Raw genomic sequence first — 27369 nt, forward strand, 5'->3', positions numbered from 1 at the left:
TTTATCTTCAGAAAGCCACTTGTTTGTGTGCTGTGAGAAGATAGCGGTGTGTATAAAGAGAGGAATTCAGCGAATTGCCTTTCCCCGGGGACATCTTTATTGCTGAAGAATCCCATTTTACCCTCTAAACCATGTCAGATGACATCGAGCTTGGTGGGCAGAGCGTATGCGGCGGCTAGTGGAGCTTTGCACACTATGTAGTACTACAATCTTACCAGGCAGATCTGCTCAAAGACATGTATAGCCACAGATCTACAGTAGCTCTATGTGCCACAAAGTAGAGGTTGACCGATATGGGTTTTTCTCTGGTTGATGCCGATGCCGATATTTAGAAATCAGGGCAGCCGATGGCCGATATACGATGGCGATTTTTTTGGCCAATTTTCTTTTTTTTTTCCCCTTCATCTCATAAAATCTAACAGTTAGATAAAATCTAATTAAATTGCTTAAATTAAACATTTCTTGAACAACACAAGCCTCTCCAATCAGTGCACTAAAAATAATTTATATGTTAAATATTAAATACACAAAACAGGTAATCAAAATTCTAGACTGTCAAACTAACTTAGTAGTAGCCTAATTCATAGTAATAATAATAATACATGGCTCAACTTTTTAAGCACCTTCTCAAAACTATTCTGAAGCATGCTTCTATACTGTAAGTCAAATAGCTATAATCTAAGTGATAACAAAAATAAAAGTTCACCCATTTTACACAGCCTGCTGCTCCTAACTGCATAGAGTGCACTGGCCACGAGTGATGGCACTGTGGAAGCTATGTGTCGGACCCACAGACACATTTAATAAGGAAAGTTAATATGCACGTTTTAGCCAGAAGTTTCGTCTGAATTGCACATGTTTCTACTTTCACATGCAAATGACTTGTTGCACTTATGATAAACATGGTCGGCATTAATTCTAGTAGGCTACAACGTGATTACTCTTTCAAAATGGTCTGTTTTTCCCTGCCATCGTTAGTTGAAGCTGTGTGTCAACAAGGCACGGCTGCAGAGCGCGAGTTGCTCTGTCTCACACGCAGCCTCAGAGGGAAAGAAATTCTCCAGTAACATACAGAAACAGAATTGATAATTGTCACAAGCCGGGCTAGAACTCGGGTTTCTGGTGTGGTGGTTGAGATATCTGCCACAAGGCCACAGAGACTGTGATGTTGGACCCAAACGAAACACTCAAGGCAGAACTCCAGGCAATGTAGATTTAATAAAAAAAAAAAAAAAGTATTTTCAAGCAAAAATCCAACAAAAGTTCTTCTCAGACAGAGGTATTAATAACATAAGAGATAATGGAAAAAACCACATGGGAAAATAAAAACTCCACGAGGGGAGAAAACAAAACTAGAGAACATTAATAACCAAATAACTCAGAACACCTTACTTGAGATAGCTTGGAAAGACTTGGAGAGACAAAGCAGGAAGCACGCGGCCAAGACTCAAAAACCAAGTGAGGAACAAGGGGAAAAAACACAACTAAAATACCCTAGGAGAAACAAGGCACAGGTGACCTGGATAATGCTAACAAGGATCCATGTGGAAAAACTAAGGCAGAGGGGAACACAGGGGACCTCTAGAGGCATGGAGACAAACTACAGGAGGTAGGATGCTAACAATAATGTCAGAGTTTATCTATACAATGCAGGCTATAATAATTTAGCCACTGGGCTCGTTACCAGGTTTTGGTACCCGCGCCTACCTGTAGCCTAAACTACAGCTGGTTAAAGGCTCGCACACCCCGTCCGCGTGCAGGACAATCCGCGTGTACAACAGGGCATGTGTGAGTGACTTGAGAGCTTCAAAACAGCAGTCCACTAAATCTGTTTTTCCACACTCACGGACAAAGGGAGTATACTTTGAAAGGCTCGCATGCTCAACTGTGCGCGAGATGCAGCGGAACGCGGAAAATGAAGTATAACTGGTCCTTATGCCAGTGGAATGGCAATCGCGCCTGCCTATTAATCGACCTAATTTGCAGCACAATCGGCCGATGCCGATTAATTAAAAAATGCCAAAAATCGGCGCGATATATACTCATATATATATGAGTTCCTGGGGAGAAGAGCTAAGGCGAGTGTGGCTAAAGCTAGCTCTCCTTTTGAGGAACTGGAAACAAAGCGAAACTGTACTAGAGAAACCACACACACAGATCTGGGGGAGAGGAGAAATGAGAAAGTATTTGAGCAGGGCTGCCGCCTAAGCCCTCGCCCCCTTTTTCATTCTCTTTCTTCTTCCTTTCTTTCAATCTCCCCCCTGTTGGGGTACAAGAGGTTGTTTTTAGAGGGGAATAAAAATAGGGGGTGGTTGGCATCAGGTTGAGCCTGGCACTTGTGGCTATTATTTAGGATGGGGGCGATCTAAACTGAGGTTGGGCCCACTCCTTACCCTGAGAAGTAAGGTAAGCTTGCTTTACTATAGCCGGAGAAGCCTGCTGTTCGGCTCCCTGATAAAATATTTTAGAAGTAGTGCTGGACAGATGTTTGAGATGACTGAATATCAGTTGTTATACTCTCTTCTCGGTCACCTCCTCCAGGTTTGGACGAGCATGCCTGCACGCCTTCCTTCAGGCTATGTTCAGTGTCAGTCCAAATCCGATTTTTGCGCATATCCGACTGAAATCCGATCAGATTTAGCAAGTGTGAATGGCAAAAAATACCACATGAAATGCAGTTTTTACAAATCTGTTTTGAGCTGTATTCATATGTGGTTTGAAATCCTATTCAAATCGCATTTCTGGAAATCCATTTCAGTCTGACTGCTCTGATCAGATTTTGCGTGGTTTATGTGACTTTCTCACGCCACGTAAAGCATAAACGTCAGAAGTTGTTATAGGGAACATGCTGAAAAGTCACTGCAGAAACAAGGCTGTGTTGTTGCAAAGTGCCAGATGAGTCCTATGGTTCACTGCCTCAGAAGACATAGTAGTCCAGTGCAGCGGCTACACATTGTCATGTTGTAAATAAGACAGCATCTGTATTGCAAACCCTCCATGTTGCAGTTATTGTTGTTGTGACATTGCAGATATTCCGGAAAACGGAAAATGGACACACAAATTGTATTTTAACAGTTGCGATACACAATGTAGACATCAATAAGTTTAGATCAGATTCCAATCGGATACACAAATAATCGGATTTGGACAGTTTGAACATAGCCTCAGAAAATACGAATTTGATGACGTGTTCTCAGGCGCCCTTCTTATACACCAGGCGCACCTTGCGACACCATCTCACCACATCGGCCATTGAATGGCGTGCCTCAGACACTGGGTTCTGTGAGGGCGCATCCCCATAGCACAGCTGATGCAGCGTCTTGTTCTCTTTTCAGGGAATCGCAGTTACATACATAACCATAGACGTTTATGCAACTGGCCCCTGGACCTAACAATTCATACACCTTAAGAACATGAGACCAAGTACAAAACAAATACATACATTAATTACACAAATTAAACAGTCAAAAGTCTTTAGGTGAAATTTAAAAGTATCAAGAGTGGTACAGGAACTAATATAGTGAGATAAACTTTTCCAAAGGCAAGGAACTGCAACAGAAAAGGCCCTGTCTCTTTTCCATTTTAGACAAGACTTGGGAATAGTTGAACATGCAGTAAGCAATTTCTGAGAAACACTGTTGAAAGTAGATCAGACTGAGCACAAAAACACTCTTGTAGCCAATCAGCAGTAGGGAGCGTGTCCACTCATGATGGGTGAGGAGAGAGAGTGAGCAAGTGGGAGATTTGAGGAAAGAATGTAGAAAGAGAGATGGCTGAGAGACATTACAAAAGAGAAATGTCAGAAGAACATCAATGGAAAAAGAAGGGTTATGGAGAGACTAGAGTTGTCAAAAGTACTGACTATCGGTACTTAAATTTTAAAAATTTGACGCTTTGAGCACTGTTGAGCTGATTCGTAAACACCTCTGATTGGCCATTGTGTTCACGTGCTCATTGTATATGTCTGTGATTGTCTACAATGATCAACCCAAGGCAGCATCTGAAAGTACACGGAAGTGTTTGAATTTGAAAGCGTTTTGAAAGCTGGAGCTGGAGAGTTTGAAAGCAGGCATCTATCAGCGGACTGGTCCGCGATAGACGCCTGCTTTCAAACGCTCCTGTGTGTATCTGTGTAAGTGCTTGGTGAAGAGCTTCATTGATGACTATTTACAACGTTTTTACAGCGTTGATCATTGAAGCCAATCACAGACATATCCGATGAGCGCGTGAACACAGTGGCCAATAAGAGGTGTTTATGAATCCGCTCAACAGCGCTCAAAGCGTCACATTTTTAAAAGTTCAGTACCAACTAGGTACCGAAGTCAGTACATTCGACAACTCTAGGAGAGACACCAAGGTTTTTGACAACTTTTGCCAACTCTAGGAGAGACACGAAGACACCAAACAGACACCAAGGTTGCTTTGTTTTTGCTCCATACATGAGTAACATTGGTTTTGCTATGTTTCAAAGAACCAAGATATGCTGTTGTTGTAATGTTAGCATATAGTAACAAGACAGTTTTGAGTGTTTGTTTGGATTGATTTCAGATATCAACAGTGTTATTCTTTCATCTTTAACTGAAAACTCTGAAGATCTTAACAGTCTAGAGGACGCATGTTGCTGAAGAAGTTCAGTAATATAACTGGGTGCAAAGCCAATTAAACCCTTAAAAAAAAACAGTAAAATCATATATTGAGTTCCAAATTTGACTAGGAGCTAAGGGATGAATGCTAACAACACCCAAAAATCAATACCCAGATTCAGCTAATGCCATTGAAATGCCTTTTTGTAATATTATTTTATTAATTTAAATATCTTATAATTATCATTATTCTTTTTTTTTCTTTTTCTTTTTCTTTTTTTTTTTTTTTAAAAATGTGCTAATAATATTTAATATATTTAAAGGTAATCAGGGTACCTGCTGCTCAAATTCAAAAAAGCCCACCCCCAAGTTTCACCCATGTTATAAGTCTACCAAAGAGGAATTATCAGTAATTATTATCACTATACACTACCAGTCAAACATTTTGAACTATAAATTTTTTTAAATAATTTTAAAAGAAGTGGCTTATGCCAATTAGTGTACATTTATTTGATCAAAAATACAGTAAAAACAGTAATATTGTGAAACATTTTTAGTTTAAAAGAACTGTTTTCTATATATATTTCTATATATTTTAAAATGCAATTTATTCCTGCGATCAAAGCTGAATTTTCAGCATCATTACTCCAGTCTTCAGTGTCACATAATCCTTTAGAAATCTTTATAATATGATAATTTGATGAGCATAAGAGACTTCTTTCATAAAACATTACAAAATCTTAATTACTCCAAACTTTAGACCAGTGGTGAATTTCTAAAATGTTTATTCTAAAATGCCCACAATAACCTGATCTATTGCTTAAAGTCTTAATAAATAAGTGATGAGTCTATATCCTGTCTTTTGTCTTCTGTGCACACACAACGCATGTCTGTTGTGAGACACATGGGAGGCAAGAGAGCGAGGGTCAAGTGACAGGGTCATGTTCCACAACTCACCACCGCCAGCTCTGGTGACACTGGTTGCCCACCCAGACTTGATGACACTGCAAGGGTTTGAGGTATGGAGTATGGCACTGTGAACTGGTTGTTTGAGGCACTGACGTGGTGGGCCGAAGTGGTAGGTCTAGAGTCGTCACTGTCCTCATCAGCTTTGATCTTCTCACTAGGTCTCTATACAAGTGATAAAGAGTGTAAACATTTAGCATAACATTGTGCTTAGCAGAAACAAGAAAAGTCTAAAAGTGAAGAAACACGATTGCAAAAATATAATGCCAAATATGGAGTTTCTATATACACTAAGTGCAAATAGCATCCCTTGTTGGCAAGCACTATTTACATTAGCTCCACCCACCAGTATATGGTTGGGCCACTCAAGGTTTAAAAAAGATGCATGGAATTCAATATCTTCAGTGGTGCAGCAGTAGTGAGTAAGACTTGCAGACCTGGCTTGAATTGATGTGGTTTTGAATCTGCCTTTTGCCGAGCTCGCATTTATTTTCAATAAAAATGAAAATAATGTCCTAAAAGTGGAAATAAACTGCGAACAAGTGTTTAATAATATTAAAAGTGTTTATTAGGGTTAGGGGGAGGTGTAGGGAGGGGTTTTATTCTTCCAATAAGGCAGCATCCATTTAATAATTTTAATAAATATAATCATTTACACTCTTATTGCATCCTGTTAATGTACAAAAATACTGAGGTGCAAATAGTATCTGCCAATATAAAGTATAGATAGCATCTTTACTCTTATTGCAAAGAACTGATACTTTTACATGGTGTAAATAGAATCTATCGCTATTTTCACCTAGTGTAAACAGCATCTATCGCTAAGAAAATGCTGCTATTTTCACTTAGTGTAAATAGCCGCTGCCTATAAAATGACAAAAAGTGAAAATATGCATTTTTTACAGTGTACCTTCAAGAGACTTCTTTCAAAAAAAAAAAAAAAAAAAATTTAATTATTCCAAACTTTTGACCAGTAGTGTATATTTTTAATCTTCTTTCTGTCTTTTTCTGTTCTCTTCTTCTTCCTGAACTGTGAGTACAGCTCTTCAAAGTAAACTTCAATATTATCAGAAAACCCAAAAGCACAAAGTTACTAATCTTAGGAATATGATGATACCAGATTTGTGATTAACGAGCCATCAGCAAATCTGAACTCACGTCTTGGCTTCTCTTCACTTCCTCTTGAAGAAGCTCTATGTAGCTCAGTCTGGAGTGCTGCAAACTCTTGATGGTTTGCAGAAGGTCCTGATAATCCGTCATGACGGGCTTTACATGCTCTGTACTATTGCATGTAGATTCGATTTCACACATGGCATTAACAATATGCCCAGTAAAATGCTTTCCAGTTAATGTGGTACCAAACCCACACAGCTCTCCTCCAGTCTGTGATACTGAGTTTGTTGAGAGGATGGCAGCCACACAGGCACATGCATACACTCATCTGATTGGCTGACTGCATGTCATGGGAGAAATGACATGCGGCCACCTGAGAGCACAGTGTCTGCAGTATCAATTATGGAAAAATCTGACTAAACCACATGAGAAGGACATTGACACAGGGCATGTTACATTTCCGATTGCAAGACTTAGGGGATCTTCATACAGATGCGTTCTGCATTAAAAACCAACAGAATGTATCGGAATGCAATTATTAAGACACGTTTTTAACTGATCAGCTGTTCAAAAGGAATTCTTTTTTGAATTTTAATTGTTCAAATTTAAAATTTTGCCATAATTTCCTTACACTTGTGCCATTTCAAAATGCATTACTTTCTTTTTCTCTCAAAGAAAAGTGTCATTTATATTCCAACCATCCAAGCTAACAAATATTTTCTAAAAACGTTTTGCTAACTTTCCGATTAAGTTATAAAAATGTTATTTCTGAATGTTCTCAATGTCCAAAACGTCCATTTTTTTTTTTTTTTTTTTTATAAAGGGGTAGAAAACGCAACCCTTACGAAAAAGAAGTTTATTCAAGTGTGCTATTAGTATACTTCTTTTAAACTAAAAACAAGAAAGTATACTTTCAGTCTACTTTTTATATACTTCTTGGAAATATACTTTATGTACTTCTGAGAAATATACTAAAAATTGCACTTAAGTATACTTGACTTATACTGACAGAAAAGTCTAAGTATATTTGGCCTATACTTGGTCTTAGTCTTTGATCAAGATATAGCCTACTTAAAAGTATATTTATAAAAGTATAGTATAAAAGTACATTGTTTGATAATATTGATTTATAAAGAAAACAGATATATTCCTAATTCTGAGTATATGAATTTTTGTGTAGGCTAGTCCACTGGTACTGTACTTAGGAATTTACTTCAAATCTTCTTCACTCTTTCGCGCCAACTTTAAAGAGTGAACTTTCATATACTAAAAATGTAGCCTACTACTAGTATTAAAATATTAAACTACTAGTATACTTGTAAGTTCACTTGTAGTGCAGATGCAGTACAAATGAAAAACGTAGCTGTGAACTAGTTGTGCATTTAAAGTTTACTACTGTTACACTTATAGTAGCCTACACTTAAACATATACTTCAATTGGGCCAATTTAGTCCCAAGCAGTATAAATATAGTACACTTACAAGTTTACTATTAGTACATTGATAACTAGTATTCTTACTACATAAAGTATACTTAAAAATACTTGCACATTACTTAAGTAGGCTACATAGTCTTTTTCGTAAGGGAAAGCTTGTATCGCAATAGGCTAAACAAAATAGCGATGCGCGAGTCACGCCGCGAATAATGAACGCATATGAACGCATGTAGACAAGTAATTTAGAAATAGAAAACATTAAGCAATGCAAATAAAACAAACAACGTCTAAGACTTACTTTAACATAGCCTTGTTGTAATTCCAACCTGTAAGGTAAAAACAGGTTAAGTAAACATGGAGGGTCTCTGGGCAGCAGAAGGAGACAGCAGAGAGCGCGTGTGTACCCTACCCGCGGGAGTTAAATATTTCTCTCCATTTGTCCAATTCCGCGATCTGCTGGAGGATTTCATCCAGTTCACTGCTCGCGTCCACATCAGCGTCCATCTGCAGGTGACAGGACACATCACATCAGAGATTTGTTCGAGTCCTAACTTTCCTGACTCGAGTTCATTAGGATTCCAGGTGAAACAGTCTCAACTAGGGCTCCCCCAGGTAGTACACAACACAAAAGAATAAATAAGTGAGACAATCTCCGGGTTGCTTAGGTTGCGTACAGACAGAACGCGTTCTGGCGTTTTTCTTTGAGTGTTGTGTATTTAACACGGCATGTCAGCAACAGTTTGTTGCGCTAAGTCTATCTGGTTTTGAACCCGAGAACGCGTCCTTTGTGAGCGCGTTAATGTGCATGAATGGAGTGATAGGGCATACTGTATTCCATAACCATAAACGGGTACCGTAGCCTATCTTTAGTAGTAGTAGTTTTAAACACTTGTTTGTGAAATATACAGGTAGTGGTAATTGGATACCAGCAGATGTTACAGTATAGGTGGGAGCGTGGCCGAGACGCTGAAATAAAATTACGTGAAATTAATCTTATTTTCCTGTACAGTAGCCTATCATTATAAAATGGTGTACAGGTTAATGAGTTGCAGTTAATATATTGATTCATTATTATTTATTGATTGTTAATAATATATTAATTATCATAACTAGTACTTTTATTACTGATTACTGTAAATTATTGCAGAAGTTTGTGGTTGTCTCAGATTATCTTGCTATGGCCTATAATAAAGTCTGGGTTATTCAAGTAATAGATTCCATAGAATAAATCAATAAATCAACATTATTAATTATTTAATGTGTGAATTATCACTAATCTGTTTTTTTTATTTTTTATTTATTTTTTTTATTTGCTCATTTTATTATCCATAGGCCTATTTAACATGATATTGCTTCCATGAAAACTTTCATAAATCAAATAGGCCTACATAGCATAGCTCAAATGTGCAGTTAATTTACAGGATAAAACAGAAGTTGTCATAAATTATTTCAAATATTAAAAAAATGCCAAAGCATTTTATTTATTCTTTTTGCTGCGTAATTTTTCACCTTTATTTAACAGCGCTTCGACAGAAGTAACATCCCGCCTTACACAAATACAACAGCCGTTTTTTAAATCCTATCCAATGGTTGAAAAGAAAGGAGTAAACACGGTCACTAGCCTAGGTTGTGACGGCTGTCAATCCAAATGTGGAGCGGAGTTGGACTTGGAACTGTTTCAAAAATAGGGTGACCGTTTTCCGGGGACATTCGGGGTTTTTGGTGTTCTGTCCCCGACTGGAGCTGTCCCCGGAAATGTCCCCGTTTTACAGCTCGTTCAAAACAACCCGCATATACATTGTAAAAAGCCTGACGAGCATACAGCAGCCTGCTGGAGAAATTGTATAGTGACCATGTTCTCCAACAGAGGGGGCTGTGCAGCTACACTTGGTCGCGCGCGCGCCGCTACTTCATGAAGAACGTAATCTGGATCTGGACCAGAGCAAAGCGCCATTATCGTCAAATATCAAAACAAACATCGTTATCGGTTTCAAGGTAGTAACATACTAACTATTCATGTTAAATTAAATTAATACTGTTTGTATGTTTTATAACAGGGCCTCAACAGGGTGCGAGATTGTTTTGCACAATTTTAAACGTCCACAAAAGTTCCGCAGTCACAACGTAGCAATTTCCACACACACACACGTTTTAACTACGTGGTGAAGGTACACTCAGATATGAATAAATAAAAAATAAAATAAAACAATACACGTACTGTGTGCTTAAGATGAGTCTAAAATGCAAAATAATAGGTAAAAATAGTTAAAAGTTAAAACAGTTGTAATTTCTGTGTACAGTATGCTAGCTAAAAACAGCTTGTGAAAATTAAAATATTAAATTCAGTAATGTTAAAAAATATTTGTTAAATGCTGTTTTATATTTATCTTCTTATATGTTGTTTTATTTTTGTAATGTAACGTGCTTTTGTAAAGTCATGCTATAACAGACATATTTTGAACTGCTTTTACAGTGGTTACTATTAATCGTGTAAAAGTTGTTTTTTTTTTTGTTTTTTTTTTTTGTGAATTGTATTAAAACCAGGGGCGGTTTCTTCATTAGGGCAATAGGGCGACGCACCACCAAAGTGAGAAAGGGACGGATTTTTTTTCAACCACAGTGTTACACTAGCTGTCACTGCTAGGCTGTTTTGTTCTGCCTCTGGATATAGGCTATAGGCTATTAATTCATTTAAAAAAAATATTAAATAATTAAATACAGATTTTATATCGCCCATATTTATATATTCTGCATCTCTAAATCTTTTTTTTCTTTGATATTTTGACCACTCAAATAGGAAATGTCCCCAGTTTCCATTTCAGAAATCTGGTCACCTTATTCAAAAATAGTTATCTGCATGACAGATAGATAGAAAGACAGACAGACAGACAGATAGATAGATAGATAGATAGATAGATAGACCAACCAGCAGACAGACATGCCTGCTGCCTTTGGGCTCAGTGATGTTGAATTTAAATGACATGTAAAATAAAGACATGTTATGTTACATTGTGATGCAATGGTGTTTTCTGGAAGGGACTAAAGAACAAAGTATTTTTATTAGCTGAAAGGCAGAATACAGATATTTTTATCAAGTTGGATAGACATTATATAACAGCTTCAGGTTGTGTTTTAGTGTTGGTAACATGTCCCACATTGTCCCACACAAACATAGAAATCGTACCACATTTGGTTTGTTTGATGGTGTGTGTGTGTGTATCAGGGGCATTTCCTCCGAGGAGGCCCCTTGCCTCCTTGGAGGAAATGCAGTGCCTCCTCAAAAAATTAGGATAAGAAAATAATACATAATACAAAAATAAAAAACGCAAATATTACAAAATGTGACAATAAAAAATGTATAAGTCACTCGTTTTTCTAAAAGAACACTGTCCAGCGACACCCGCAGGTGAAGTTACAGCGGGAGTCCACGTCTCTCGTGTCTCCCTTGAGCTATAGAGAATGAACAGAGCCCCTATAAAGGTTTAGTGGGGGGTAATAGAGAATGAATGGGGGAAAGTCACATGAGAGGAGGCAGTGCCTCCATCGTGCTATGATTGAATATGATCGGTTATGATTGGATATGATTGGTTTGTGTGATAAATCCACCTCCTGTTTACCTGCGCGTTCTGCACGTCAGTCTGTATAAACAAAATGATGGTGTCAAAGGAAAGGCTAATTCAAAAGTAAGTAAACAGCTCACCCACTTAGATATCACTGCTTTATGTCACGGCAAAATCAAACGTGAAAAGACCTGAAAACATGACTGCAGGGGTTTTAGTGTGCAATCAGTTTGATGAAATTAAAGATACATCTTTGTGTCTGTGTTTACCGAGCATGACTGGTGATCCAAAACAAGCTGATTATTAAAAAGAACAGCTGAAAATCAATACACAAATAAAATACAGCCTATTCTTTAAATTGTTACTGCCTTTAGTTATTATTTTGGAATAAATGTAAAAATGCTTAAAACACTAACTTGATGAGATTGACTTGCTTTTAATAAATAGAACATTAATTACATTGTTAATGTAAAAATACAAAATAAAATTGAATTTGGTTCCTTTTTTGATGTAATGTAAAGTTATGTTCATTTAACGAGGAAAATGTGACAACGTTAAAAGTAAGGACATGAATTTACATTTGATTTATAAAAAAAAAATAAACTGAGGTCATTGTCTCCTCATTTCAGAAAACCACTGCACGCCACTGGTGTGTGTGTATATATATATATATATATATATATATACATATATACATAGTCTGTTAAAAATCATCTTTGCTTTGTATATAGTGCATCTACTGATACTTTGTAGACATTAATGCTATAGTAATGCTATAGGAACATGTCCACCAGTAAATTATGCACATCAAATATGATCAAAAACTGAAGAAAAAAAAAAAAAAAAAAAAAAATTCCAAACGCTGAAATATGAGGCCATGCATGCATCTGGTTAACCAACAACAGAGGCAAATATGACTGTGTTCCGGAAATAAAGCAGTGATGTGTGAAAAGTTTGAGACGTCATGTTTTGCTTTCCCACTGAGTATAATATATACAGGATAATGCAAGTTAATTTTTTTTTTTTTTTTTTTATGGACATTGAAAACTTGGAATATTTGTAAGGCAACAAATTATGTAGTTATTAGAATTTGTTTTCAAGCTTATTCTGAAATATAAGCTAATAAATCAATATAAATATATATATAAAAAAAACAAATAAATCAGGGCTGAATTCACTCTTTTTATCCAGTTTAACTTTTTGATAACTCTTGTTTTTAACATGAATTACAATATTCATAGCATTTTTTTTAACCATTGTTAATAAAAAAAAAAATGTTAACAAATAAAACCTTTTTGTAAAGTGTTACCAAATTTTTAAAATAATTTTGAACAAAAGATCGAGCTGTTAATACTGTCTTGATTTAATTAATTAAATTATATTTCATGTCTTTTTTTTTTTTTTTTTTTTTTTTTTTGTACAAACTCAGAGTCGCTTTAAAATTGGGTCAACCTAAAGCTGTCACACAACCACAGACCAACATGTTCTTCCTGCCATTACTGCATTTCATTGACACTGCAATGTTTGAAAAACCTACCTTATCTCTTCTTTATGAGACAGCTTGGCTGGTGAGAATCCTTTAAGCTCTGACAATACTGCAAACCTCAGTGTGAACAACTTCACCAACACATTGCTTATATACCTGACACTTTATATTCAGGAGGTGGACAGACACATGTTCACAACATGACAGAAAGCCTCCTTTCATTTACAGTTTCCTGGCAGCAGGTGGGGTACTTTGTTTCTTTTCTGTTGGTTTAAATTCTGTGGGAACAAAGCTGTGCTCTTAAATTGTCTTCAGTGATGAGAGATGCTTTTCTCCTCTTTCACTGTATTGTTTCTGGATGCTTTAAAGCTCCCAAATACATTCTGTGTTCATAAAATGTATAAACTATATCCAATACTGTCATTTTTGTTTGTTTATACAATACAAAGCAATACCTTACAAAGAAACTGAAACTGAAAATTTTATTTTGAGTAAAGGAACAGAATGCATTGTGGGCAGAAAAGCTCCACTCCCATAACAACAATGAAAAGGAGTTTCTCAGAATTGATACCTACGCATAACATAATCGTGTATTTTTGTACATATTTTGTTGTATTTTTGGCCCCTTTCATTCTATATCCATACTGTAATCAAATAACTAAACAGACAGTACAGTCTTTTAATTACATTTTTAATGTATTATTATTTTGAATTGACTTAAAATCATGTAAAAACATAGTTTAGGAATTCCATTTGAGAATATTTCATGAAATATTTCATCAATATCTCATCAAATACCAACTACTGATTCATTAAACATTTTGTTATCAATAATGTGGCACATTGGCACAATGTGAGTGTATAAACACATATAACACAAGTAAGAATTAGCTATTTATGATAAAGAAAATGCAAATAGATTAATATTATTGAATATTAGTAGTTAAACGTATAAGAGTTAATGATAACATTAAAACTATATTGATCATCTGATAAGTGATATTAATCAATATGAATGGCCGCGTACACGCTGTAGTTCACCTTTTAGTGATTAATCTCGTTCTGCAGGCCTACACACACAGTTCAGAAATTTACAGGAGTGACAACTGCATTTTACTAAAATTCTACTCAGTGTGTATGAAACCGAACTGAACAAGTTGTTAATGATGTATTTGAATGCTCATCATAGATGTGTCTCTCTTCTGTATGTGTGAAGAACACCGCGGGGAAAAATGGTATGAGCTTTGACTCATTCTTGTTGCCAGATCTTGCTAGAAAAAAAAAAAAAAAACAGCGAACAAGACAAAGCCCATAATAAAACAAGATAAATCTTAATGTTTGTATTGAAAACAAGGCCAACATATCACGACCTGCACCTTTCCACTTTAATATCTCCATAAACTTGATCAGCTGTCACTCCTGAAACTTTACAGTGTGTATGTGGCCAATGTTTTACATGTGTCTGATATTTTAAAGCCATGGTTGTAGCTGGGTGCTAAAAAGTCATTCAGGGGACCTGTTACCACAACTTATATAAATGCATGGTTGCAAGTTAAAAATTATTGTTTTAATTAAACTTTTTATGTTGCAAACATTATTTTGTTGAGTTCTGTTGACATAATAATGTTGATTGTTACATCAACTTAATATTATCTGTAATTTAAACTCAAATTTCTTCGGAAATTAGGCAGTGGATTTCTAGTTCCCAGCATGCTTTGCATAGGAATGGATAAGGAGAATAAATGTTGAAATGATGTGTTAACTTATTTGGTTATAGTAAGGGGAAAGACCTGTTAGTGTTTAAAGCTGTTATATTTGACATTTAAAAGAGTTTCTGTAATGTTGAAGTTTTTGTGGTTACCATTGTGCTGAAGAGTAGATACATGAAGGTAAACACTACATTGACTCTATAAGCAAATACTGCGTTAATGCCAGTGACAAGTAATATCTTACTTCTTCATTAAATATGTTAAATAAGTTATAATAGCAGTTGATTTGAACTGAAATAGATCAGATTAATTGGTTCCAGGGCTACAACTCTGGCAGTTGGTGCGACTTAATTTTTTAAAATAATCAACTTGAAAATTTGTGTTTATGCTACAAATTATTAAGTTCCTGTAACTCAGTGTAGCTTGTTGGTTGAACGTAAATTTACTAAAAAAAATTTGCATTGTTTTTTTTTTTTTTTTTTTTTTTTTAAGCCAACACATTATTTTATACCTGATTGATATTATTATATGATTATTTTATTTATTTTTTGGTTGTGACTTTTTGAATTTTAAGCATTACAATCCTTGTTTTGTTTAAAGGATATGTAGGAAAATATCAGAAATTTGAATATCATTATACAGTGACGCTAAATACGCACGTAAAATCTATAAATGGCATTGCATTAGATAACAAAATATCAAACCACATGGATCATAGCACCTGTAAACAAATAATGCTAGATCTTATCTCAGAGCCAGTGTTTTAGTATCATTGATACAATATTAGCCTATAGTTTTTATTACATATTTTGAATTAGATTTTATTTGAATATTTTCTGTTTTAATTTTTTAATTTTAAAGTTTTAGTAATTTTGTTGTGTGTTTTTATTACTATTAGTTTTGAAGGTTTTTATTCAGGTTTAGGTTTTACTTTTAGTATTGAGTTTTAGTTATTTAAGTGTAATTTATTTTATATTTTATTTCAGTTGTTTATTTTATTTCAAATAATGAAATAATGCTTTTTATGGTTTTAGTTTTAGTTTCAGTTAACAATAACCCTGCTCAGAGCTAACTTCACATTTCTGAGCCATTTTTGCCAAAACTTTGTAATCGTCTGGTGATTTTTAGTGGATGTATAAACAAACTTCTTTTTGTGCTGCTTGGTTTGATTATTTTGTTATCTAATGCACAGACATTCATACATATTCAAGTGTGGCTTAAGTGTCAAAATACTTTTTGGGGTCACTGTAGAATTGCCAATTGTCGCATCCCTTTGTGCTACGACTATGAAAGATCCACAGCGAAAGGAAATTGTAATGTCCCCAGCCAGACTGGAAACTACAGGGTGTTTTCATCAGCCGTTTGAAATTGTGTGCGTTAATTGTTTCAGTGATTGACAGAATGAATGCTCCATCAGCGGACTGTTTGAAAGAGAGAGTTCCTCGCTCCCGCCTCCCCACTGCGAGATAAGAACCCTTCTCTCCCAGACACACGAGCATCTCCAAGTTCACCGCCACACATGGTCTGAACAGCTTAAGAGGCTCAAATGTGCCTTGCCTGTTCAGCTGTAAACAAACCGGATGCTGCTTTTTCAAGGCTCCTGTTGAGAATTGCTAGTCGCTGCGATAGGATCGAGTGTGCAGGGGAGGAAGTAGAACATGATGTTATCATGGTCAGTACATGATATCCGCAGCTCCTGTGCTAGCATCGGACTCTTTGGCCTCCTGAAAGGGAAACTGGATCCCGGCCAGGCGGATGAGCAAGATGTTGAGACTGTGCGTGAGGAAGGTGAGGAAGATGAGCCAGAAGGATCTGTCGTACCTCTCGCTTTGCGTCTTGTAGACGAAGCTGCCCTCGTTGAAGGTGAAGATGATCTCGGTCAGGTGGTGCAGCTTGACCTCAGAGGAGAACAGAATGAGAACCAAGCAGGCACAGAAACCTGTCAGGAAACAGAATAATACATTTTGCATAATATAAAAGCTGTTCTGTATGGAAGCTCCTTTCCGCCACGGAATAAAAAAAAAAAAAAAAATTAATTGCAAATTTTTATCTCAAAAGTGCAAGTTTATATCTTACGGGGCCCCCTGAGGGACCTTTGCAAAAATAAAAAAATATACAGACTTTCACGTGCGTGCAAGAAACTATCGCATGCTCACAAGAAACTTTCGCGTGCACATGTGTTACAGTGTCCGGATAAATATACTAACCTATTTCCTTTGTGCACCACTGCCATTTTATTAAAGAAATCGAGAGTATAGATGCGCATGAATTATTAAAGATCCATTTGCTCAAATTTTGGCTTTCTTTAGGGCAGTATACCTCTAATACCACGGCCGGTTTATGTCCGCATGCTCTGTAACGGCCGAGAAACCATGCTGTGACAAGAGCTAATGGCTCAATACGGCTGTGTGAGCATTTGCCCAGTTTAAGGGTCCATAAAAATAGATTGATACAGTAAAAGGTGCTCAAATTGTGGCTTTTGTTAGAGCAGTACGTCATATTTCAAGGCCATGTCCTCTTCAACAAATTTAACCCTGTGAAGGCCGAGAAACTGCGTGTGAAATAGGCTGATGGCACAATAGGCAGCTCAGTGTGCACTGTCATATGCTCAGTTTAATGGTTCATAAAAAAAAAAGGCTGATACGGTAAAAAGTGCTCAAAATTTGGCTCTCATTAGGGCAGAGCATCATATTTCAAGGCCTTGTGTCCACTTTAACGAATTTAGCTCTGTGGCGGCTGAGAAACCGCGCCACGAAATGGGCTCAATGTGCATTGCCATATGCCAGATTTAATGGTTCATGAAAAAACCATTGGTACAGTAAAAATTATAACAAATTTGAATTTTGTTAGGGCAGTATATTTATATTGTCCCATATAAAAATTATTGGAACAGTAAAATGTATACTACTAAAATTTCATATTTCACAAGATCAAAACCCCCTTTATTAAACCACTTTGTCGAATTTAACGCATCCTTACAGGTGGCAGAGAAATGCTTATTTTCTTCATTCATTTCTAACAGTGCTTATTGCAAGCAGAGACATAGACATAAAGAACAGACAAGGGAGGCTCACACTTAAAAAAAGACAAACGAGCTGGATTCATTCTCGTACTAGACAAAGTGCTCTAACGAACTCCAACATTTGAGCACTTTTTTATCAGCCCTTCCCAATGCATGATACAGCCATATTGCAAGGGGCTTGCTCATCGTCATGGCAACAGTTTGTGGCCAGGTCAGATTACGTCAGAGTTTGTTGTCGTTTGTTGAAAAATCATACCACACTGCTCAGACATTCCCTGACCCAACAAACACCGATTAAACATGCTCAGTCGGGTGAAAACAAACTCCGACCAACGGCAACAGATGCCGACAGGGGTATCACACTAGCTGCGTCTCATTTCAGAGGCTGCGTCCTGATCCAACAAACTCCAACAGACGTGTTTGTTGGCGTTTATCTGTGAGGTGTGAACTGGCCTTTAACTTTAGCCACATTCATTGTGGAACTTGCTAACTAGCACAAGGCGATTTGCAAAGATCCATAAAAAAACCTATAATGTTACTCACGTCTTCTGGAGGTACTGATCTATCCTTCAGGAACTTTTTAGCAAAACATAAACTTTTTAGCGCAGAAAAAAAAAAAACACATATAGGTAGATCCGGGGGCACATTCCCTTCAAAAACAAAATTAATCCACTGCGTCTTCAGCGGCTCAGATGTCGAGAGTGTCGTGATGTGTTTACTGGAGTGAGGGTGGGGCAACCTGTCACTCACATCAGATCCACCAATAGCAAAAAAACAATCAATTCCTGATTGACAAAATCAAGTCCCACCCCACATCTGTACTTGTTCGAGAAGCCGGTTCTCTCGGATATACGTCACAATAGAGAAGAAAAGTCAATAGCAACTTCCATTTCATGCTTTGAATGAGAGAAGTCTCTAAGCAACCTGTTGAAGAGTGTATTGAGTGTACTTGAAGCTTAGGTTTTAACCACATCCCTTAACTGTAAAGGAACTTCGCTTATCTTGGCATTTATGAGCGCACTTTATCTTGGCAAGTATAAGAGATACTTTATCTACAGTTAGCCTTTTTGGGGCCTTCAAATACAACCCAAAATAACAATTCTGTCTGTTTTGTGTCTCATACAATGCTAGTGGATAGTGATTTATACTGTTAGGGCAGAAAAAGTACCATAAAAATACCACAAGTAGTTCATATGACTAACACATTACAAGTCTTGAGAGGAATAGTCCAAAGCATTACTGAAAGTCTTGCCCTTTGGAGTAGCTATCGCATTTAATGATTAATCACGAGACACGCAGAAGGAGAACAAATGGCATTTACCGTCATTGATGTCTTGGTGCAATATATTTGAATGGTTTTCAGTAGAATTACTTAGCATTTTATAAGACTTTTATAAGAAAGTATATGAATTTTATAAGACTTATTGTCTATTCTTAAGGTTTCAATAGAAGATTGGTTTGAAAGTGACTACTTTGTGAGCTGTGCTTCATACATCACTGCACTATTGACAATAGACAATGGATATATTTTGCCTGCGACCACACATCTCCTTTTGTGCTCCATGGAGAAAAGAAAAAACAAACAGGTTTAGAAAAACACAAGGGTGAGTAAATAACAGAATTTTCATTTATGTTGAACTAACATTAACATTTGACACATTATTTCATTAAAAGAGGTAATGAACGGGTTAAAATTAAACTTTGAAAGGAAAATATACTTCTATTCAAATGTTTGTGGGTCAGTAAGATTTTTTTTTTTCTTTTTTTAAAGAAGTTAATACTTTTATTTAGGAAGGATGCATTAAATTGATCAAAAGTGACAGTAAAGACAATGATAATGTTACAACAGATTTCTATTTCAAATAAATTATGTTCTTTTGTTCTATTTATCACAAAAAAAAAAAAAAAAAAAAAATCTCAGTATCAGTTTCCACAAAATATGAACCAGCAAAACGGATTTCAACAACAAAAATGTTTCTTTCACAGCAAATCATCATATTAGAATGATTTCTGAAGGATCATGTGACTGAAAACTGGAGTAATGATGCTGAAAATTCAGCTTTGATCACAATAAATTATATTTTAAAATATATTCAAATACAAAACAGTTTTTATAATTATTTTAAATTGTATTTTAAATTGTGTTATACTGTATTTTTGACCAAGTAAAGGCAGCCTTGATGAGCAGAAGAGATATCATTTTGTTTCAACAAGAAACTATAGTGTCTCAAAATTGAAAATCCATATTAGAGGCTGCATTTAGATTTAGTACAGAAACATAGAAACATAGTCCCAAGTTTCTCAGATAACTGCTTTGTTTATGTATCTACATATGATATATATATATATATATATATAAAAACAAGATTTCAGTTCCAGTACTGGCTTCAGTTCAGTCAGTACAGTGTTCCAGCCATGCTGACTATATTCACAATGTAGCAAAGACATATCGCTCTTGTTCCATATTACAGTATTATAGTATATATGACATGATGAAATTGCTAGCTACATGAAATCAGTGGCATCTCAAAGCTTCGGAACGCTGCAGTATTCTGTCTTCTCATCACTGCAAGTGATCCTGCTTTATTTTTTGACTTAATGGTTCAGCTGTGTGGACAGGTTGAATGGCCTCCATCAGTACAAACACAACAGAGGCACCTGACACTACAGATGGAGTGGAAATCTGGCCAGTTCCACCAAGCGCATTCATTTCCATCACTTTATTTATTTATCATGCAATTCTCTCTTCTCAGGATAGCTGAGCTCACTTTCTCACAACTAACAGATGGACAATTGTAGAGGCTCGTTTCTAACGTGGTTCAGTATAGACCCTGTTTGAGTGGATGTATGTGTGAAATATTTATCACACTGTCTTCAGGATCTGGATTTTGTCTCAAGATTCAAGAATTCAAGCATCTAATGACCTGGTAAAAAAAAAAAACTTTACATTGCCAATGACTCTTTCTATTTAAAAATATATGTGTAAATGCTTGAAATTCGTTTTATATCGTATAATATTATACATTTTGTTTTTTTCTTATGAACTTAAGTACATTTTTAATTGTATTATATTTACTAATTACTTATATTTACTAAATCATTTGATTAGATTTTATTTACTAAATTATTATTATTATTATTATTATTAATTGATGAGTTGGACAGAATATTTAAGGAAATCTGGAATATGGGAACTCTTTCAATACTGTGTGTGTGTGCGGTTCAGGTATTCCCTATGTTATGGGGAAGATGGCAATATCCGAAATCCTTGTCCTTGTGGGGACATTTTTTGGACTACATAAGGAAAACAGCTTATAAATCATACTAAATGGTGTTTTAAATAAAAAAAAAGTTAAAATGCAGAAAGTTTTCTGTGATGGGTAGGTTTATAGTTAAGGGACATAAAATACAGTTTGTACAGTATAAAAATCATTATGTCTATAGAAAGTCCCCATAAAACATGAAAACCTAGCGTGTGTGTATGTTTGAGTAAGGTCTTACAGCTTATCATGTTCCAGAGGTAAAGGCCCTGGGGTCCATGCAGTGTCTCATATGGGCTTCCGAAGGCATTGTAGAAGAAGAACGCACAGGACACAGAGGAGAAGACGATGAGCACCGCACAGAAGAAGATCACGCTCACATGTAGACTGGCTGGAACCACATCCATCAGGTCAGGGAAAACTACACAGACCAAAGAGATTTCTAACATGATCCCCATCATTTGAGTTTAAACTGTAGGTGAGGCTATGAATCATTATGATTCATATGTGAGTAAAATGTTCTGTAATGTAATCAGTTTTCCATTTGTCATCAATGTGTCCAATCTCACTACCTATTGTGTGAGTGATTGTTACATGTGTTTCCTTTTGATTGATCCATTATAAGATTCATTGAAAAATTGGCATAGAAACAATTTTCACTCAGAAATTGCTAGTAAATTTCACATTTTTTTTTTTTTTTTTTTTTTACAAAGAATTACCAAGTAATAAAATTGAATTAAACATGAAATTTTGAAGTAGAAATACTGAAATAGTATTTTCTTGTAAAATGTACTCCAGTAATTTTATTTATAACTTCTAAAGTTATAAAATAATTATTTACAGTGTACTGTATAGGTATGAAAAATAATTTCCCTCATTAATATTATCAGTATTATCTTTTTAATATTATTGTGGGATGCTTGGACATGTGTCAAGGAATTATGCAGTTTAGTCAAATTCCGTTTAACTCTGTGACGATATGTAAGCATTTATGTGGATGTATTTGTGGATACCCTATATGCGTTAACAGTGTCAAAGACACATTTATGCTCTGTGACAAACAGAATGGACAATAAAATAAAACTAAACTAAACTTTCTGTCCTCAATTTTCATGCATCTTCTTGTGAGTAAAAACAAATTTACGATGACAATATTCTTTTGTTCTGCTAAACGGCTGGCTCTGGAATCTGGGCCTTTTCCAGATCTCATTAGGAAAGAATGCTGTTGTACATGAAGCTGTCATAAATGATCCATCGGTTGAGCCCCATAAAATGAGACAAATCCCTCCCAAAACTCAAGATAAAACTGAAAAACTGAAAAGCTACATACCACTTGGTTCTAATGAATCAGATGTCTCTTAAAGCAGTCCCCTTGACTCTTAAAGGGTTAGTTCACCCAAAAATGAAAATTCTGTCATTAATTACTCACCCTTGTGCCGTTTTACACCCGTAAGACCTTCGTTGATCTTCGGAACACAAATTAAGATATTTTTGTTTAAATACGATGGCTCTGTGAGGCCTTCATAGCCAGCAATGTCATTTTCTCTGTCAAGATCCATTAATGTAATAAAAACATATTTAAATCAGTTCATGTGAGTGCAGTGGTTCAATATTAATATTATAAAGCGACGAGAATATTTTTGGTGCGCGGCACGATTGATTCATGATTCGACACGCTGATTCATAACGCTCCGAATCTTCCTGAAGCAGTGTTTTGAAATTGGCCATCACTAAATAAGTCATTATTTTGTTTTTTTTGGCGCACCAAAAATATTCTCATCGCTTTATAATATTAATATTGAACCACTGTACTCACATGAACTGATTTAAATATGTTTTTAGTACATTAATGGATCTTGAGAGAGGAAATGTCATTGCTACCTATGTAGGCCTCACAGAGCCATTGGATTTAAACAAAAATATCTCAATTTGCGTTCCGAAGATTAACGAATGTCTTACAGGTCTGGAACTGCATGAGAGTGAGTAATAAATGACAGAATTTTCATTTTGGGGTTAACTAACCCTTTAAATATTAATAGAACTATTAAGGGGCTTTACTTGCTATGCATGTGTGATGACATTTGGAGGATACAGGAAAAATTTTCCAAAGCATTGATGATACCTGAAAAAAATGGTGTATGTGTGTGGTTCAGCTATTCCTATACGTTATGGGGACAAAATGTCCCCACAAAGATGGCAATATCTGAAATCCTTGTTCTTGTGGGAACATTTTTGGTCCCCATGAGGAAAACAGCTTATAAATCATACATGTTTTTTTGAAAATGTAAAAATGCAGAAAGTTTTCTGAGATAGGTAGGTTTAGGTGTAGGGGATAGAATATATATATACTATATTGCCAAAAGTTTTGGGACACCTGCTTTTATGTGCACATGAACTTTAATGACATCTCATTCTTAATCTGTAGGGTTTAATATGGAGTTGGCCCACCCTTTGCAGCTATAACAGCTTCAACTCTTCTGGGAAGGCTTTCGACAAGGTTTAGGAGTGTGTTTATGGGAATTTTTGACCATTCTTCTAGAAGCGCATTTGTGAAGTCAGGCAGTGATGTTGGCGAGAAGGACTGGCTCGCAGTCTCTGCTCTAATTCATCCCAAAGATGTTCTATCGGGTTGAGGTCAGGACTCTGTGCAGGCCAGTAAAGTTCCTCCTCACCAAACTCGCTCATCCATGTCTTTATGGACCTTGCTTTGTGCACTGGTGCACAGTCATGTTGGAACAGGAAGGGGCTATCCCCAAACTGTTCCCACAAAGTTGGGAGCATGAAATTGTCCAAAATGTCTTGGTATGCTGAAGCATTAAGAGTTCCTTTCACTGGAACTAAGGGGCCAAGCCCAACAGCTGAAAAACAACCCCACACCATAATCCCCCCTCCACCAAACTTTACACTCGGCACAGTGCAGTCAGGCAAGTACTGTTCTCCTGGCAACTGCCAAACCCAGACTCATCCATCGGATTGCTAGACGGAGAAGCATGATTCGTCACTCCAGAGAACACGTTTCCACTGCTCCAGTGGCGGCATGCTTTACACCACTGCATCAGACGCTTTGCATTGCACTTGGTGATGTAAGGCTTGGATGCAGCTGCTAGGAGGTCTGTAGCTATTGACTCCGCAGAAAGTTGGCGACTTCTGCGCACTGTGCTCCTCAGCATGCTGTTGTTGCTGTTGTTCCCAATTGCTTCCACTTTGTTATGATACCACTAACAGTTGACCGTGGAATATTTAGTAGTGAGGAAATTTTTACGAATGGACTTATTGCACAGGTGGCAACCTATCACGGTACTACGCTTGAATTCACTGAGCTCCTGAGAGCGACCCATTCTTTCACAAATGTTTGTAGAAGCAGTCTGCATGCCTAGGTGCTTGATTTTATACACCTGTGGCCATGGAAGTGATTGGAACACCTGAATTCAATGATTTGGAGGGGTGTCCCAATACTTTTGGCAATATAGTGTACTTTGAACAGTATAAAAATCATGGAAATCTATGGAAAGTTCCCATAAAACATGGAAACCCAATGTGTGTGTGTGTGTGTGTGTACGTGTGGAAGTCAATTGTTTTTTGTTTTTTTATAATTTGAAATAGGTTTGTTACATGTCAATGGCCTCAAAAAGTATTTGGACAGTTAAAGGTATATTTCATCTATTTAAAATTCTGTCATCATGTACTCAAACTAATGCTGTTCTAAACCTTTAAAACTTTCTTTCTTCCATAGCACACAAAAGGAGAAAAAAGGAGAATACATTGGTTGCTCTTTTCCAAGCATTTATTTAGAGCTTTTAAGGCTTCAAAAAGGATGCAAAAGCAGAATAATAGCCCATATGACCCATGCACTATAGTCTTCTGATACCATTTAATAACTTCAGGGGAGCCACATTTAAAAATGTATGAATTTGACACAAAATCACAAAGACAGTGGCACCTGCAAATAAATGATGCAAGAGCTTTTCTGATCAGTGATCACTAATATTTGCAACCACAAAGATCACAATACTTTCTTCTTTTTATACAGCATATCTATTGTTTTATTATTAAACAAACATTTGTGAATTATGCTTTTTATTTATTGCAACGACATTGGTTCAATTTAAGCGTTTAATTGTCCAAATACTTTTGGAGTCGCATATGGATGTAGTATTGCAATTTGTCTTGTATTGCATTGCTAGAGCCCTGAAGTATAGGCTACTCTTTATATTTCTGGTGTGTTTTTAAAGGGATAGTTTACCCAAAAATGAAAATTTACTCACCCTTAAGCCATCCTAGGTGTGTATGACTGTCTTATTTCAGATGAATACAATTGGAGATATATTAAATAATGTCCTGGCTCTTCCAAGCTTTATAATGGCAGTAAATAGAGGATGAGATTTTGAAGCCCAAAAAAGTGCGTCTATCCATTGTAAAAGTAAATCATACGACTCCAGTGTGTTAATAAAGGCCTTCTGAAGAGAAGCAATGGGTTTGTGTAAGAAAAATATCCATATTTAAAACTTTATAAACTAAAATATGTAGTTTCCGGCAGACGGCTATACACACATCGACTTGCGCCAAAAGAGTAACCCCTGACGCAATGTAGGAGTATCGTAAGCTTAGACGCCTCTCGCTGTTCAAACAAATAGGCCTGAACAACAAACTCAGGCTCCTTTTCTCTTATATCAAAATCCTCCGAAATTTCTCTTTAAAAATTCTCGTTTTAGACTTCTAATTCGTTTGTTTTGCTCTCTCCTCTGCTCTTCCACGTTAGTCATTACGTTGGGTCAGAAGTTACTCTTTCGCTGTAAATTGACACGTACAGCCATCTGCCGGAAGCTAGTTATTATAGTTTATAAAGTTTTAAATATGGATATTTTTCTTACAAAAACACATTGCTTCGATAAATCCCCGGAGCCATGTGGATTGCTTTTATGATGGATGGATGCACTTTTTTGGGCTTCAAAATTCTCTATTAACTGCCATTATAAAGCTTGGAAGAGCCAGGACATTATTTAATATAACTCTGACTGTATTCGTCTGAAAGAAGAAAGTCACATACAGCCAAACCAAAATTTATTCAGACACCTTGAACATTTCATTCATTAATACATTTTATTCACTATAGTTTAAAAAAAAAAAAATGGTAATAAAATAAGACAAGATCTCAGAGTTAAACTGTCAGAAAAAAATAATCTTAATTATGTCAGATAACACTTAAGCAAAACACGGTCAGGTCAAAGTGTCTGAATAATTTTTGGTTCCAAATTTTTATCAATTGTACTGGTAGTCCACTGTATGAAGAATTTTTGGGTATAATATGTCACAGTTTACTTTATTTTGCTATCCTAACTTACATAAATGAACTATAGTATCCTGCACCCACTAGTAAAAATATATCACAAATATAAAAAATGTCTGAATATTTTTTGGTGTGACTGTACATCTAGGATGACTTGATGGTGAATAGATTAAGGGGTAACTTTTCATTTTTGGGTGAACTAACCCTTTAAGACATTTTACTATAATTTAATTTCTTAAGATGATTAAGTTACTCACAGGAGAAATAAAAGGGTCTGTCTCCCAGACCACACTGTTTCATCCCCTTCCCGTGGAAAAGTCCGTAGTTCGCCCTTCCGATGAACTTTTCCAGCTCTGCTCCCGATGCGTTGACGATCTGTGCGCCAGTCTTGCACAGAACAACCGCTTGAACCCAAAACTGAGTCCCCATCGCAGCCGCCACGACCAGAACACAACCAAAGCAAAGCACGCCCGCAATAGAGAATATAATTTTCTTTTGACGGCTAGGCATTGTGTTTGACAACGCGGAGACGAGCACAGCCTCAGTAATCAATGGATATCCACACGTCAAACTTTTTGTAATCTAACAGGGATAAAAACATCGCTGCTGTTGTCGATTTACCCTCAAGTCTAAAAACACGAATGGTATAAAGTGATATCTAATGCTCAATACGCATGTTAGAGAGTAAAGTTGTATCTCAATGTCTTCTCTGGATAGTGTTACGCCAAGCGCGTTCACTGTACCCCGTCACCAAGCAACCGGTTTGAAAGTCTTGCACCAGTGATCGGGCATGATGTGACCTTACACTGGATTGGTTACTAGATCAACATCTCTGGCGGCATTTAATAAAGCAATTTCATTGCTACAGTTGAACTTTAAATATGGAGTTTATCACGTGTGATAAGATGGAGGATTTATGGATAGCTAAATGGGTAACACATTGCGATG

The 27369-nt window shown here is 36.3% G+C and overlaps 2 protein-coding genes across 2 annotated transcripts in view; both read right to left on the reverse strand.

Moving 5' to 3' along the window:
- mindy4b (MINDY family member 4B) overlaps positions 1-13478 on the reverse strand; it is a 29420-nt gene extending 15942 nt beyond the window's left edge. Inside the window, exons 1-4 of the mRNA XM_051862196.1 lie at positions 13195-13478; positions 8507-8601; positions 8396-8423; positions 5541-5714 (exon numbers count right to left, since the gene is read on the reverse strand). Coding sequence (XP_051718156.1) covers positions 5541-5714; positions 8396-8423; positions 8507-8601 — 297 coding nt within the window. The 5' untranslated portion in view covers positions 13195-13478. The remainder of the gene's footprint in view (positions 1-5540; positions 5715-8395; positions 8424-8506; positions 8602-13194) is intronic.
- Positions 13479-13611: 133 nt separating this feature from the next.
- clrn1 (clarin 1) lies at positions 13612-27266 on the reverse strand. The gene is made up of 3 exons (XM_051862180.1): positions 26679-27266; positions 21376-21555; positions 13612-16791 (listed from the first exon to the last, which is right to left on the reverse strand). The coding sequence occupies exons 1-3, from the start codon at positions 26929-26931 to the stop codon at positions 16526-16528; spliced, it is 699 nt and encodes a 232-aa protein (XP_051718140.1). The 5' UTR covers positions 26932-27266; the 3' UTR covers positions 13612-16525.
- Between the last annotated feature and the right edge of the window lie 103 nt (positions 27267-27369).

Source organism: Ctenopharyngodon idella, chromosome 15 (assembly GCF_019924925.1).
Source record: "Ctenopharyngodon idella isolate HZGC_01 chromosome 15, HZGC01, whole genome shotgun sequence".
In the NCBI taxonomy this organism is placed as follows: Eukaryota; Metazoa; Chordata; class Actinopteri; order Cypriniformes; family Xenocyprididae; genus Ctenopharyngodon; species Ctenopharyngodon idella.

Bases quoted from the DNA above. Each gene is read 5' to 3' on its own strand.
- clrn1 (XM_051862180.1), bottom strand. From the start codon at position 26,931: ATGCCTAGCCGTCAAAAGAAAATTATATTCTCTATTGCGGGCGTGCTT. The intron at 21,556-26,678 runs GTGAGTAACTTA...TGGTCTGTGTAG, and splicing joins CAGACCCTTTTATTTCTCCT to TTTTCCCTGACCTGATGGAT. The intron at 16,792-21,375 runs GTAAGACCTTAC...GTTTCCTGACAG, and splicing joins CCTCTGGAACATGATAAGCT to GTTTCTGTGCCTGCTTGGTT.